Source organism: Poecilia reticulata, linkage group LG7 (genome assembly GCF_000633615.1).
Source record: "Poecilia reticulata strain Guanapo linkage group LG7, Guppy_female_1.0+MT, whole genome shotgun sequence".
NCBI lineage: Eukaryota > Metazoa > Chordata > Actinopteri > Cyprinodontiformes > Poeciliidae > Poecilia > Poecilia reticulata.
The window spans coordinates 17,820,068-17,835,877 of NC_024337.1; the positions used below are offsets into that span (position 1 = coordinate 17,820,068).

The 15,810-nt window shown below is 39.9% G+C and overlaps 2 protein-coding genes across 5 annotated transcripts in view; one reads left to right on the top strand and one right to left on the bottom strand.

The window, feature by feature from the left end:
• kdm5c (lysine demethylase 5C) overlaps positions 1-7,828 on the top strand; it is a 31,722-nt gene extending 23,894 nt beyond the window's left edge. For all 3 annotated transcript variants that reach the window (XM_008414349.2, XM_008414351.2, XM_008414350.2), the window contains 6 exons: positions 1,123-1,251; positions 2,873-3,598; positions 4,954-4,996; positions 5,081-5,280; positions 6,486-6,680; positions 6,759-7,828. In XM_008414349.2, coding sequence (XP_008412571.1) covers positions 1,123-1,251; positions 2,873-3,598; positions 4,954-4,996; positions 5,081-5,280; positions 6,486-6,680; positions 6,759-6,767 — 1,302 coding nt within the window. In that variant the 3' untranslated portion in view covers positions 6,768-7,828. The remainder of the gene's footprint in view (positions 1-1,122; positions 1,252-2,872; positions 3,599-4,953; positions 4,997-5,080; positions 5,281-6,485; positions 6,681-6,758) is intronic.
• Positions 7,829-11,732: 3,904 nt separating this feature from the next.
• LOC103467710 (PDZ domain-containing protein 4) overlaps positions 11,733-15,810 on the bottom strand; it is a 32,539-nt gene continuing 28,461 nt past the window's right edge. For both annotated transcript variants that reach the window (XM_008414347.2, XM_008414348.2), the window contains one exon: positions 11,733-14,183. In XM_008414347.2, the coding sequence (XP_008412569.1) occupies positions 12,183-14,183 (2,001 nt within the window). In that variant the 3' untranslated portion in view covers positions 11,733-12,182. The remainder of the gene's footprint in view (positions 14,184-15,810) is intronic.

The following is a 15,810-nucleotide window of genomic DNA, read 5'->3' on the forward strand; positions in this document are numbered from 1 at the left end:
GGAGAGATGTTACTCTTCTGGGCGCGGGACGGTAACGTCTTCAGCTCCACTTGTTAAAACCGCAGGATGAGTTGAGTTTAATTCTTCGAATAAACAGAATTAAACTGCAGCGGACTACGGTGTAATTAATGTCTGCACTTTTATTTATTTCCTCAAGATCAACTGCAGGCTCCTCTGTTTAGAGTATAAATGGATTAACGCAACATTGCATCCTCTTTAGTTTTCTCTGTTCTGTATGTAATGGAGACTGAAATTAAACACGCCGTTTCTACCAAAGGTTTGTAAAGTGCTTCTGAACCAGACTCGCTCCAGTGCGTCCGGTCCGTAACTCTTCAACACGCCGTCAGAAAGACCCATTTAGTTCAGAGTCCCTGAGATGATATTCACAAAGGATCTTTTATTAATTGATTTTAGTTGCCTCTGAGATTAAATCTTTGCGTAAAGTCTGAAATGTCTGCCCATGTGCACCAGTCAAGGGTGTTAATTATAACCTGTCAAATGACCGACGGACTTTAAATTTTTCCGTTATTTAAAAAAAATAACTGGTCAAATACAGAAAATATTCCGTTAACCTCTGGAAAGCACTACATCTTTTTGGTTATTTTGGCCATTTCTCATTTTTTGTAAATACAAAATTTTTACTTGGAATTTCAGAGACATGTTGTCAGTAGTTCATAGAATAAAAGAACAATGTTCCCTTTACTCAAACATAAACCTATTAAAAGTAAAATCAGAGAAACTGATCAGTTTAAGTGGTCTCATAATTTTTTCCAGAGCTGTGTATATATTTTTGTAAATTTAGTGGTTGCAACTTAACTTTGTGTTCAAATTTAAATTCAGAAATACTTTATTGATCCCAAAGGGAAATTAGATGTTGTTATAAGTCATTAATTCAGATTCTTCAGAGTTACTGTAGATGGTGATGTTGGCAGGAATGATCTCTTGTAGCAGTCTGTATTTTAATTATCTTATTGATTAAGATTAATTGTATAATTTTAATTAATTATATGATTAAAATTGACAATTTAATGACATACTTCTCAGTTCCAGGTCTATTGTGTTTCTCGCACCTTGTCAAACTGCTGTAAGCGTTAACTGTGACCCGTCCTTCGCCTGCCGCAGGTTTTGTGTCCGTGTGTGAAAAGGAGAGAGCGCCGGACCGAGTCGGAGCCGCTGGACGAAACTCTGGACGACTCTGATTCCAACACTTTGGGTCTCTCTGCTCAGGCGCTCAGGGACCCGGCAGCTATCGTAAGAATCCTGAAACCCAACCTCCAGGTCAGGGGGGTCCAACCTGTGGCCCTGGGGCTATTTTGTGGCCCTCTCACGGAATTTTGCAATTCAAGAATGATAAAAATGTAGGCGATTGTAGTCGGGGTAAAATGATCAACATAATGGAAAATGACAAACCATTTGTCTTTTCATAACCAGCTTTTGCAATAATTAAACAAACATCTTTTCAAAGAATTTGTTCTAAAGTCGACTTCACTTCACCAAATCAGATTTTATTTTATTTGTTAAACTTGGCAAAACAAATATTTTCAAAGAAAGTGACTTTCTCTGTTTTTATAACTGAAGATTAATTTGTTCAATTAATCTTCAGTTTAATTGAACAAATTAAATTGAAGATTTAAATCTTCAGTTTAACAAACGAAGAAATATTTTCCAAAAAAAAAAGTCTACTTTGGCTGCAGGTCCATACTGACGACAAACTAGCAATATGACGGTAAAAGCAGAACGCACATGAATATGTGTGTTAGCAAATTAGCCGTGTCTGTTTTTTTTCTTCTACGTCGGACTCACTGCAACCATTTAACTGCCTTCAACAAACAGTCTAAGGTGAACTCAGTTATCGCGGCGTAATTTACTCTTACATGTTTGTGGTCTGAGTTGTGAACAAAATATTTTTAATTTAATATAAATGTGCAAAATCCTTTGCAAGTTTCAGATCTGCAAAGAATAAGTCTTCACTTTCCTACTTAATTTTTTTGCTTGGTTGTTATTATATTATTATTATGATGATGCTGCATAATAGTAATTAGTTTAGTTTATTGTTCTGCTAACAAAAACAAAAAAAAAATGTTAAAAATTATAACTTTTTTCTGATTAAATTTTTTATTATTCTAAAAAACTAAATCTTAGTGTTTTGGTATGGTTTCTAGTGTAAATTTCTTAATACACTTGAAACAAGACAAAACTACATACAACTTTTCAGGAAGATGAGTTTATTTTAAGTCAATCATTCCTTAATATTGATGAAAAAGTTCTAGTTCTACTGGCCGATTATTTCATGATCGGGGCGCTGCACTGTTACCTAGCAACCCCAGCCAAGCCCAGCCCGTCACCTAGCAACCCAGTTCTAGTTCTACTGGCAGATTATTTCATGATTGGGGCCATTTTGTGGCCCCGATCATGAAATAATCGGGGCTGCTGTTACCTAGCAACCTCAGCCAAGCCCAGCCAGTCACCTAGCAACCCAGTTCTAGTTCCACTGGCATATTATTTCACTTATAAAAATTTATATTTACCATTATAAGCAACAGTTTTATCAATATTGTAGAATTTATTGATTTAAAACAAGCTCCTGTATTTTGCTGAAAAGTTATTAGTAAGTTAGTTTTGTTTTATTTAAAGTTTACTAAGATATTTTTGCGAGAAACTAGACCTAAAATAGTTGATAAAATGTTGTGTTTTTTGCATTGCGAGTCGTTATAACTTCACAATTTTGTCCCACATGACTAAGTCTTTGAACCTCCCTGCTCTAAAGAAAGCAAACGACTCTTTTTCCTCTTTTTTTTCTTTGTAGATTTGTATTTTACGCCTCACTGGCTCCAGATACGTTTGTGTGATTGTGCCGGTGTTTCGTTTCCAGGTTTTGGCTTTCAAGGAAGGGGAGCACCAGGAGAAGGAGGCTCTGCTGAGGCTACAGAAACTGAACTTGTGTAAATCTGGACTCAGCTCGGCGAGCTGTAAGGAAAACGGGTGCTGGGACGAGACCATGGACACGGACGCGTCGTGTCGTTCTGGGGACTCTGTGAAGGATACCAGAAATGGCAGCCGCAGCGCCGCCGCCGCTCAGTCGGTGTGCGTGTGCGCCGGGCCGCCGCGGGCGCCTCAGCTCCGCTGCCATCTGTGCAAGGACTGGTTCCACGGCGGCTGCGTTTCGTTCCCCTCCCTCTTGCCGCCCTCCAGCCCACAGAGCAACCGTCTCTGCTGGTGGGACTGGGACACCCGCTTTTTGTGCCCTCAGTGTCAGCGGTCGCGCCGCCCTCGTTTGGCCACCATCTTGGCGTTGCTGGTGGCGCTCCAGCGGTTGCCCGTGCGCCTGCCGGAAGGAGAGGCTCTGCAGTGTCTGACGGAGCGAGCCATCACCTGGCAGGGCCGGGCCAAGGAGGCGCTGGAGATGCCGGAGCTGCAGCGAGTGCTGCAGGAGCTGCAGGAACTCGCAGAGAAAGAGGAGCAGAAGGAGAAGGACGCAGAAGGGAACTCGGTTATCGTCTTATCTGACTCTGAGGGAGGAGAAGGAGAAGACGGCGTCATCGACTTAACAGAGGACAGCTCACCCATAAAGAAGACGAAGGAACTCGATGCTTCACAGGTAAGTTACGTTTTTCAGCTTGTTACCATTTTCATCTTAACGTTTCAACTCATAATGATTCGTCAAATGATTCGAATTTTAAAATTCCCAGAGGCTTCATTAAGTTACCTTTTAGCACCAGCTGCAGTTTTATGGCCGACCGCCGATTACAATCTTTAAAAACCCTGACCTGCCAATTCTGATTTTGGCTGATGTAATTTTTTTTATCTGAAATGTTGATCACAGATCTCAGAAAATTAAGAATGTTTGAGCCAGTAAATTATTGCACCTTTCGTGCACTGCGTGGATTTTTTTACAAGAAGGTCTGGTTACCTGGATTTAAAAGCCCAGTTCTTGCATGTCAGAGTTAAACACATCGTTTAAATAACTTAAATATATAAAAAATATGTATTTAAATCCATTGGCTCAACTTATTGAAACCATGTTGGTCTTATAATTAAAGGGATTAAAAATGTCTTAAAAGTCTTGAATTTAAATTACTGCAGAAACACTTTAGTAAACAAAGAAAATTTGATTTTATTTTTAGTATTTTGACTTGTCAGAGGCTAACAGTGAGCAAAATAAACTTGATAAATTATTTTAAACTGCTACTAGTTTGAAATCCTTCCACACCTCTGACTTTGCTTTCTGCTGGATTATTAGTGTAACTTTCCTGTTTTTAGCTTTTATTTTTTATAATCTGGTTCCATTTTCTTGCTCATCAAGAAGAGTAATAATGTGGGGGGAAAAAACTGAAAAAAAACCGTAAAAAACTATTTTATGAATTATTAAAATTTGAGAGTAGGTTAGAATAGGTTTTTTCAGTTTAATTTTTAAAAGTTTGCAACATTTCTCATCTCTTTGCATTTTCAATTCTTTTTTCATGCTTCTAACTTGCGACTAAAAATGATTCAGTTGAATTGTGTTTTAAGGAATAAAATTTCTCGTTAATCATCCTGCGGTTGTAGTAGGAGGGTTAATGAGACATTTGACAGCAAAGACCGAGTGAGGGGAGGTGTCCCATCAGACCGTCAGTTCCCAAAACCACACACACAAAACATTAGTAAAAACGCACGTAGGGTCAGTGCCAGGCTCCCAGACTGCGTCCAGAACGAAAAGCTCATCATCTTTTAGGACAAGAGGGTTAAAAAGAACTAAACAATTTTTTTATTGTTTTCTCATGTATTTCTTTTACTTCCTTAAGTAGCTACTGCAGAACACGATGTTTATTTTATTCAATTAATTGTCAAAATAAACAGTAGATTACTGAAATAATTGTAATCTCAACAGCTCTAGTTGTAACAGAACCTGAGCTTTGTCACATCTTCTGTAAACGTGTCAAACCTTTAAATATCTGTCCTGTCTCTGTTTGGCAGGCTGAGTGTCAAAATGGCATCAACAAGAAGTCAAATGTTACAGGTAAGACGTTCTGCTGGTTTCTTCCTACGAACCGCATCCTGCTGAAGGAACGTTTTTAATGCTGCCCTCTCGTTTTGCTCCCAGGCGTGGAGTCTCTGCTGCCCCTGCTGCCTCTGCTGAAGGGCCGAGTGGTGACGCTGCCGCAGAGCGCCAGGGAGCAGCTGGAGAAGCTGCAGCTGGAAGGAGACCTGCTGGAGGTCACCTTGGACCAGACCTACACCATCCACAGAGTCCTGCAGGCCGCCTCAGACCCTCCCACAGAAACTCTGCAGACCCTCATTCAGGTCAGGCACAGACATGCAGCAAAACGTTCTAATGAAAGGTAGCAAAAACGTTTTAGTCAAAGCTGCGGATGTACAGCAGAGTATGTTAAAACGGATTAAAACTAAAGATGCTCTTTAGGCTTTCAGCAAAGGTTTCTGTTTTTTCTATTCAGATGCTTTATTTATGTGTAACTCGTTAAACTCACAGAAAAATCTTACAATTGTATCCGTAACTTTCTAAATTTCAGGAACACATCATTAAAAAGTGGGTAATTAACAAAAATGGCTTAACAACTGATTTTAATGGTTGGCTAGATTCCAAAACTTACCGTTTTCTGTTATAAGGTGCTAAAATCAGGTTACCTTGATTTTTTTTAAAGCATTGAACTTCAATGCCAGAGTAAAAAAGCATCAACATACTTTAATAACTTAAATATATGAACAAAAATATATTTAAATCTAATGGGGACAACTTATTTTTTTTATTCATGTTGGTCTTAAATGTAAAGATTTTTAAAATTACGTGACAGAAACCCTTTAATAAACAAAGAACGGATTTTTTTTTTTCTTCAGGTGTTTTGATTTGTTTGCTACCAATCAGAGGTGATCAATGAAAATGTAATTTTGATAACTGAACGGAGGTTTAAATACATAACTTATCTGGAGAACAGTAGCTGCGTTTCCATTATAGATACGTGCAAAACATTGTCAATATTCCACTAATATGACACAAAAGAAAAATTTGTAATTGTGGTGTTTCCATTAAGTAATAAAAGCAATTAAAATCACACATTAATAAGTTTAAGTGATTAAAAAAACATGCCACTCCATCATGTTCCCACCACTTCCTGTTGTTGTCGTCTTTGTGGTTTCCACCAGAAGCAACATCCTGTAGTGGATCGTGTTTTTTTACCTGCAGTTTTCAGTACAGCAAAAAAAATAAATAAAAATTACATCATCATGCCAAAGCGTTTCACCTAAAAATTTGTTGATTTCTTTCCAAAATTGTTGTTTCTATTAAGCAAATTTATTTTCAAAATGTGAAATTGTTCAATTGTATGGTCAGTGGAAAGGCAGCTAGTGATGACGCAATATTCCCGGGTTAATTATTTATATCTGATGATGAAAATGAATTAAGCATTAAGCAAAATTAAAGAATGTGGCTCCAGGTGTTTTTATGAAACGCTCTGGCAACTGAATTAGTAACATTTTTACTCTCTCAAAAGATCGAGCTTGAGGAGCAGAGGGGGGCGAGGACGAGCCGCGGACGACCCAAGGACAAAAGGAAGAGAAAGGGTCACCGAGGCGGCAGCGCGGACGCAGCAGGGCATCAACTCCAGGACGCCTCCCAGTCGAAGAAAACCTGCCCTCTGAAAAGCAGCCCGCCTCCTCCTCACTTGAACGTCGAAATCCATCCAGAGGTAACGCTTTGGTTCCCAGAAACGCCTCTAAATGCCTCCTGATTTCATCGCAGCGTAATCGTGTTTCTGTTTGCTCAGATTTTGTGATGCAGCCAACGTGGGAGCTGCGTGCAAAAACATCTGTCCAGGAAATTCGAGAAGCAGAACTCTCCGTGCCAGAAACAGTGTCAAGTTATAGAAAGATGCAGGACATCCCCCCCAGGTCCCCTTCCCACTTCCTCCTCCTCCATTTACCCCGACGCCGCTTCATCCCTCACTCATGTGGTCAGACACTAACAGAGAAATGACTCTTCTTCTGCACTCCACCGTCGCATCGATAACTCAGCAGTATCTCGCTCATTTTTATTTTATTATTTCGTCACATACTCTTACCTGAACATTTCTGTCCAGACTGTTGGACCGATGCGAGACTTGCCGTTAAAGCAGCTTCTTTGGTTTCAAGTTCTCCGAGGTCAGTCGGTTTTGCTTTGTACTACTCCCCACGTTGCTAAACGCTAGTTCAGTCTCAGGACCAACAGCATCACTTTCACTTCCTTTGAGCGCTCATGTTGACCTTGGATAAGCTAATTTAAACTGTTATTTGGGCCTGAATCCTGACGCTGAGTGCAGGATTTAAGACTGCTGACCTGAGACAAGCGGCACCATGGTTACACTTTTTTTTTTTTTTTTTTTTTYTTTTTTTTTTTAGTTGTATTTAATCTTGTGTTTGAAGCTGTTCCTATGAGATGTGCATTTTCAACACCCTGAGTAAATTTTGGGAAGTGTTTTAAAAACAGGCATTAATGTTTTTGGTGCTACTTTTCCAGAATAAACATATATATGTACCTCTTGGCTTTATCTTTCCATCCTTACCTTCTGCTCAATGCTTCGTTTTTGTAGATGCCATCCTTTTTGACTCCATGATGTATTCCTCTCAKTCTGATCCACCATCTCATTATTTTCACTTTGCAAAGTAAGGTTACTTAAGTGTAACTCACCTGGTCTCAATTTGTTTTGTTTATGAGCTCAAATGACTATATTATTATTATTATTATTATTGTTGATATTGGAGACACAGAGTTGTCGTGAGTTTGTGTATAAACTTTTCATTTTACTGTTGCCTTTGTTTCTTTTCACTCTTGTTAGGAAAAAATAAAAGTTTAGAATTGTTTAGGACTTCGGGTCTCCTTATTTCTAACATCAACATGATGATCTGAGTATGGGCAACATGGCTTTAACATAAAGTGATATTTTTTATATKTTGGAACCGCTGTCTGTCGATAGGAATAGAAAAGGAAGAGTAAATTTTCACCCTCCAAAAAACGTATACATTTTTTTTGAAAAAACAGTATTTCTGAGTTTCAAAAGTAAAAAATGTCCACTTTTTAAACTTAAAATTTTTTTAGGAACAAATTAATTTTCTGAGATTAATTTTGAGTTTTTTTCTAGCAACTTTTAAACCTTTGGAGATCAAAAATTGTCTTGTATTTTCTAGAAAACTTTAGTTTTTTTTGCCACAAAATTATTTTTTCTAACTACAGTGATTCCAATATGCTGTTGTAAATTTCCGTTTTTAATTGTTTTTTTGTTTGTTTTCTTGCTTTTCTAAAAAACAAATAACTGAAAAAATATTTTCAAAAGATCTCATTTTAATCTTCCCTTCTGAATTGTACAAGTATTGGGGCAAGGCTGCAATAATTGTTTAATTACAAGAATATGGCTATAATAGAATAAAGATCATATGTCTTGAGTCAATTAGGAAAAAAATTACTGTATTCTCCGCACTATAAGGCGCACCTAAAAACCTTCAATTTCCTCAAAAGCTGGCAGTGCGCCTTATATATGGACCAATATTGAGCCACAAAAGGTCTAGCAACTACGGTAAGCAGCGGCCGACTTCATTTTTCCCCCGTAGAAGTGCGCGGTGCATGCTGGGATAGTTGTAAGAACGCTGGGTTGTTAAAGTTTGATAATACATTTAAAGCCAGGAGGGGGCGGGGGAAGAGAGACAGAGGCTGCGGCGGCAGCGTGTCGGTTGGTCTGTGTTACCCAGAAAGCAGTTGGGCAGAATATCGCACACCAACATGAGTGAAACAATGACTGGGGCAGACTACTATATAAAGTACTCGGGAACACTTTACAAATGTGGATGTGTAATAATAGATTACGGAACAAATTGGCAACCCAATCTGAAGCGGCTATTCTATATATAGAATATATATATGGGTTTTATATATATATGTGAAAAAAGTTTTAAAATAGGCCATTCATTGAAGGTGCGCCTTATAGTGCGGAAAATATGGTAGTTACCTAAATCTGACAGTCTGTGAGAATCTGTAAAGTTATACCAAAATATGACTTAAGATGCTCAACATATCTAAATTTTTCTATTTTTCATCTCTGATTTCTCATAAAATTACAACTGAATTATTGTAATATAATTTTATTCTTGTCCTTAAAAAAAAAGAGGAAAAGTCTTAGATTGGCCCTAATATCCCATTGTAGAGTTGACCTGAATTCAAAGTGGAAATGACCAGCAGCTGTAAAACAGGGTTGTTAGACAAGATGGCGGCCCTGGGTGCCCTGACATCACTGAATTATGAAAACCCAAGAATCGCATTAGAGGGGAAAAAAATCCCGTCTTTCCAGAGATTCAGTTAATCGATCAAATTGATTCATCACCCAGCCCTACAATCTGCAGGAGAAATGAACGGACATAGTCTTAATGTTCACAGCATTTATTTATAAAAGCTTTCAAACTGCACACATCACAACACTTAACAATTACGTATTTTTCTTTTCTCTAATGCTAGGACTTAAGCAAAGTCATAGAAAGACGTACACAATTAGAGTAAAAGCCTTCAATATTGAAGCGCATGGGTGGGGGAATCCTCTCTGTATCAAACATGCATGAGTTTAATGGAAAGAAGCAGCATTTATCCGGGTATAATAGAAGTTACTCCATATAGGAGGAGCAAGTTTCAGAAAACAGCAGGTGCAGCAGCAGATGCAGCAGTTATAGCTTGAAGAATCCATGAATAGCCCTGGTCAGTCATAAACAATACCCTAACTCTGGTCTGCGGGAGCAGAGAAATGCATAATCTTCAGGGCGGGAACTTGTAGTGCCTTGCAAAAGTATTCATACTTTTTATAGTATTTATATCAGTGTGTTTTATGCGGTTTCAGACTCAAATTAGTTCACAATTTTAAACGGGAAGGTCTCTAATAGCAAATAAAAATGCAAAAAAAGCGGAGTGTAATTGTATTAAACTTGTGTAATACGAAAGTTACCTCTCCGTATGGCCTTTCTCTCATGAAAGTGGATTTATCTGGTAGAATTTCAAACGGGCCAATCAGCGAGCAGAAAAAGAAATCGTAAACGATAACGTATATTTTTTTGCGCTGGTTTAGAATTCAGCCTGTAGTTTTAGCGAGGGTAGCGGAGGAAGCGAACGAAGCTGGTTCGGATTTTGAAAGCGAGTTTCACAAACCAATATTCATCATTCAAAAACCAAAAGTATATCATAGATGAGACCAAAGTGTACATTTTTGGTTGACTTGAAAAAACTGAAGCATAAAAAAAACCTTTTATTAGAAATGTAACGTTTGACCCAGTCAGCTGTAAATCCAATTGATAGGTTGTGGCAACATCGCAGATGCTAATTTCAGCTATTTTGTTGAACAACTGAAATTCCAGTTTGTAGATTTGTGGCGCCTGCAGAGTTTCTGTTTTTATTGCGAGAATATGTGGCAAAAATCGGGATGTATGAATACTTGTGCAAAACACTGTTCCTTAGCTTATGAATCAGCTGAAATTACAAGAAGAGAAAAATACCCATTTCTTTGGATAATGTTAATCTAAATTGCCTAATCTATTCTTCAGGTGATGATGTCAACATCTTGTCTGTGCTTATTAAAAGGTCAATAATATTTATGACCTAAATCTTTTTCTTTTTTTTCTTGTGGAGGCATTTTACATTGATTTTAATGAAAAATTGAACTGGTCCAGCCTTTTTTCTTTTGTGCTTTACAGTCAGTTCTGCCTGAAAGAAAGGCACGGCTCAGCTCCTCATGTCCAAGAGGTGTCTGTGCTTAGATAACGTGTTAAAAAACAAACAAAAACTGGTGAAAGTTGTACACGAACAATGCAAAAAATACTTCAAAAGATGCAGCCAAGCAGAAAAAGTTGAGATTTATGCAAAGTCTTACTTGGACACCAGTCGTCCAGTTTTTATGGCACACGAGTGATTTTTCTTCAATGTTTTCTTTCACAGCTGCATTGTTCTTGGCCCCATTTTCCATTAATTATAAAAAGGTGTTGAAGACCTGTAAACATTGGTGTTTTTATTGGCGAGCTTCTTAAGAGTAGCTGGTGTGATCTTGGTATGTAGCATTGTTTCATGTTTTATTGAACACAATCTGTGCTTTTTTCCCCTTTGTCTATAAGGACTGGAATTGCTACAGGATACTTAAAATTGATCTTTATGTTCACAGTGTATATATATATGTATGTTTTCTTGCACTTTTGGAAGAAGCTTTGTTTTTATTACTTGGGCCTGTTGTGTGCCAAATTATGTTATTTCTTTCTAAAACTCTTTTCATTGCCCATCTAGTATCAAGCCTAGTCCACACGTAGCCGGATGTCTGGGAAACTGAATAGATTTTTATGCGATTTGGCCTTTCATTCCCACGTAAACTGTGTTTGATATCATCAAAAACGATTATTAATAAAAATCCAAGTGGAGATTTGAGAATTGGAAACCGGAAATTTAGAGGTACACGCATTACAATCTGTGACAAATAATGCTGTGCTAATGTCACATGTGACCATTGTTTGGTCATCAATGGAGGAGAAATACGACAGAGAATTTGGGCCACACTAAGAAAAAAAACAAAAATAACATTGCAACTATAAAATCATAAAATTACGAGAATAAGTACAAGAATAAAGTCATATTATGAGAATAAAGACACAATATTATGACTTTATGACTTGTCTTGTAACATTATGACTTTATTCTTTTATAAGTTTATTGTCATAATGTTATGACCTTGTCTCGTAATTTTATTTTATTTTTTACTTTTTCTCAGTATGGCTATAATACTCAGTCGTAGAAAAATGACAGAGACCAAAGATCAGCTGCCTTACAGCAATTACCCAGTCATGCCATTGTATGACTGGGTAATTGTATTTTATAAACTTTATTTTCTAACACCGTATTTAAAAATAGTTCCATCTCTCTGTTTGTCCACATAAATGAACCTCCTGGCACCATATTTAATTCCTAACAGGAAGTTGAGGTCTTTGAGAAGGATTGTGATTAGCTGATATAGGTTTTAGCTTTGCAGTACACTGCCCCCTATGGGTTTGGCATGTTTATTACAATGCTCAATAGAGTAATTCAGTAAGTTCATGTGGATGAACACTGTTCTTAAACCGATCCTGAATATGCGATATTTAAAAAAAATTAATTGGCGGAGATATTTGTTTTTATAAAGACTTGGCTACGTGTGTGCAACGGCTCAGACTGTGGTAACAGACAGCAGGGGGTTGTAGACTTTCTTCCCGTCTGCAGACCTGCTCCCATGCGCCAGCAGCTCTTGTATAGTGATCCAGTTGTCCAGGATTCTCCGACTGCGCTTCTTCATGCTCCTCCGGTGGCAGAGTTCCAGTATGGATGCTGGTTCCTGCTGCTGTGGCGCCCCCTGTTGACCTGCCGCGCTGCCGCCCTGCTCCCTGTCCCGCTCCCTGAGGCAGTCGAGACGGCTCTGCATCATGAACTCCCTGCGCCGCCGCTGCTCTCGGGCTTTCAGCAGCTGCTGCTTTCGCTCCTCTTTGCTCCAGTAGCGTCCCATCTTCATTTCGCTCACAGCGTCGTCGTCCGTCGTCATTCCGCTGCGCTCCTCTCTGATCTTCATCGCTCGCGCCTTCAGGAGGCGATCCCTCACGGGTCGTTTGGCCACATAGCGTGAGCCGTCGCTGCGGATCTTCACCTTCCACTCCATTCTGGGGGAAGCGGGCAGCAGTGGAGGGGACAATGCTGAGGGAATGCCATCTGGAATCTGGGGAACATCTTTACATGTGCTTCCCAAACTCATTGGACTTGCATCGTCTCCTAACTCTATAGTGCCCTCTTTGGGGGGATTCCTGAGTCCACCCAGATGCTCGGAGGTCGAGGGTGTCCTCAGCTGCATGCAGCTCAGGTAACGCTGCGGGGGCTTTACGTCTGTCTGACGGCGGGACAGATATGGACTATTTTCTGCACTGCGTCCTCCGGCTCTCTCAGCTGTCCCATTGGTTCTAGGGTTGCGTCTCATTCCCCCATCCGAGCCCCTCCTACTYCCTACGTCCCGGGACAGTGACCTAACCTTTACCCCCGGGCTGGATGTCTTTGCCTCACTTCCTCTCCGGTGAGTTTGCGGAGAGTATGGTTGGTTTAAGTTTGCTTGGATCCCGTCCCATCTCTCTTTTTGCCTGGTGGAGGGTGGTAGAGGAGACTGTCCTCCCTCCAGACTCTGAGTGGACAGAGATGGGTACTGTTCACTGACCAGAGGTGTGCTCCTGCAACTTTCTCCTCCAGTATTGTAGGCACTCGTGCTGTCTTTATCAGAGCGCTCTCTCTCAGGAAGCTCGTTAATGTCTGATAGAGCCTGGTGACAAGACTCCTCACTCACCAAAGATCCGTTTGTCTCCAAGCGCCCAGCTCCTAACCCAGTGCCTGTGCTTGCTCCATTTTTATCCTCATGAGGCCAAACCTTCATGCAACGCTCCCTCAGCTGCTGCATCTTCTGTGCTCTCAAGATATTGCGACACTTAAACTCCAGATGGCGCAGTTCCTCTTCTATAAGGGCCATCTCGTGCTGCGTCAGACTCTCGTTCCTATTCTCGTCCAGTGGGACATCCCCTTCCTCTTGTTCCACCCCCTGAACATTGCTGTTCTTCTCGTAGAAGCACTTGATCTCCAGCAGCTCTTTGTATCGCTCGCACTCTTCTTCGGTCAGCCCAGGCATCATCATCCTCATCGAATCGGCCATGTAGCTCCTCTCTAAACGTTCCACCAGCTCCAGGCCTCCTCCTCCATTGAAGCAGTCCAGTCCTAGCAGAGAGTCGGCGCTGAACTGGAGGTCTTGGGAGTGCAGTAATGGTGGGGTGTCCCCTCTGCCTGACAAGAACTTTCGCATGCTTCCAGGTGTGTTGGTTGTGTTTGTGTTGGAGGCACTGGTGTGGTCGTCCCCTAGTAGGTCATGCTCTGACGACTCCTCATAGCGTGTGCTTTCGTCTGTCCGGCCAACCCCGCTGTCCAACTCCTGGCTGTTACTCAGGACAGTCTGGAGCAAATCAGGAGAATCTCTGCTCAACGAGTGAGCATGATTGTGACCGGAGAGGACACCTCCGATCGCAGCGCTGATTTGTCCTGCACCTTGGACGGAAGGGCTGCTCCTCAATCTGGTACTGCTGCTCAAATGAACATCGTTGTCCAGAGGCTCCAGTTCCAGCTCGTCTGGATCCAGCTGGTTTTCATTCTAACCAGTTGATGAATTAAAATTTTTGCATTACCGAGGAGAGGTTCAATGTTGAGAAAGGAAGACATAGAAGAAATAATAGATCAGTAACGCATCTAGATAATTGAAAATTATCTAGTGCTTTAACTGCAAGTATCTTTCCTAATACTTGCAGTTAAAGGGATAGTATTGTCTTACATGTTCTCCAATCAAGTAACTTATCTTCAGTTGCTATAAAACACTGTTTTTTATCAAATATAACTTAATATAACTTAATTTCAACTGGCAACCTAATATACAATTGGACTCATATCTTACTTGTACTAACATCTAAAGACTCTACTGGTGGACCATCAGTGTCATTCAAAAGTTCCTGCAGCCATTGTTCACGGGATTAACTCTAATGTAGAAAGACATACGGTCTTCTGCTAAAAGTTCTCACTAATCTGAATTCACATGAACTTCAGTAACATCCCAGTCATTATCCTTAGGGTTCGAAGCAAAGTGCTAAACCTTTGAAGCAGGAGAACAACAGGGAGAAACATGCTAACGTTAGGTGACTTCAGGTAGATATGTCTGGTTAGATTTATTTGTGGAAAAAAAAGTGAAATCTACGCTCGTGGTCAATCAACTAAACCCCAGATTTGAATTGTGTTGGTTTTATTAAAGTATTGAACTTCTATCGACAAATTCCCATTCTTAAATGACTTGGCCTGGAATCAGGGGACACAAAAACAACTGTGATCGTAACTCTTCATTTCAGTCTGCATTTCTCTTATTGTTTAAATTAGAGTAGTTGTCCTTCCTGACACCAGATGGCGCCAAAGGACTGAGAAACTTTCACCAGTTCAGTTTCTATTGAATGATTTGAAATTGATTAATTGGATTTTTTTTAAAAGGATTTATTGAAAAATACTTTTTATTATTCAATGTTAGAATGAGACAAAATAATATTTTTACTTTATGCAGCTTCTTCTTTTTAAGGTTGCAGTTTAATTCAGAAGCTGATGTAATAAATTGAAAGTAGTTAAACACCTTCCTCCCTCCCTCCTCTTTCTCCTCTCTGCAGATTCTGTCTAATCCGTTTGATTTAAATGTGAACCGCATGCAGACTTCTAGACGTGTTGTATTGATCCTCTTTAACAAAGCCCCTCACTTCTTCATCTTCCTCACCATCAGATCAAGCTCTAATCTCTTCTTCTGCGTTTCCCTCTGATGATTATTCGTCCTTCCCTCCCGATCTCCCCGCCTTGAATCCTAATGTGGGACAATGCCCCGCCAATACAGATCTTGCAAGACCTTCGTGGGTATTTACTCGTCTCCATATATTCAAACTCAAGGAGGCGTTGGAAGAGAGCAGAGTTTATTTGTGCTCTGTGTTTGACCTGCTCTGTTTTTAATGAGTGACTTTTAAATCTGCCCTGCAGCACAGAGAGAATACAAATGTTTCTCTGCTCACATAAACGCTGCATGTCTGTAATTATATTCAGCAGGAAAAGCTTGCAGGTACCTTGGCGGAGGCGTCTTGCTTATGTAGGATCTCATATCTGTAAAAAGTGACCTTGTGAGTTCCACTACACTATTTGTCCTTGTTTCTGTGTTGATACTATCTTTGCTTTTAACATGTTTGTGTACATATTTGCAAAAG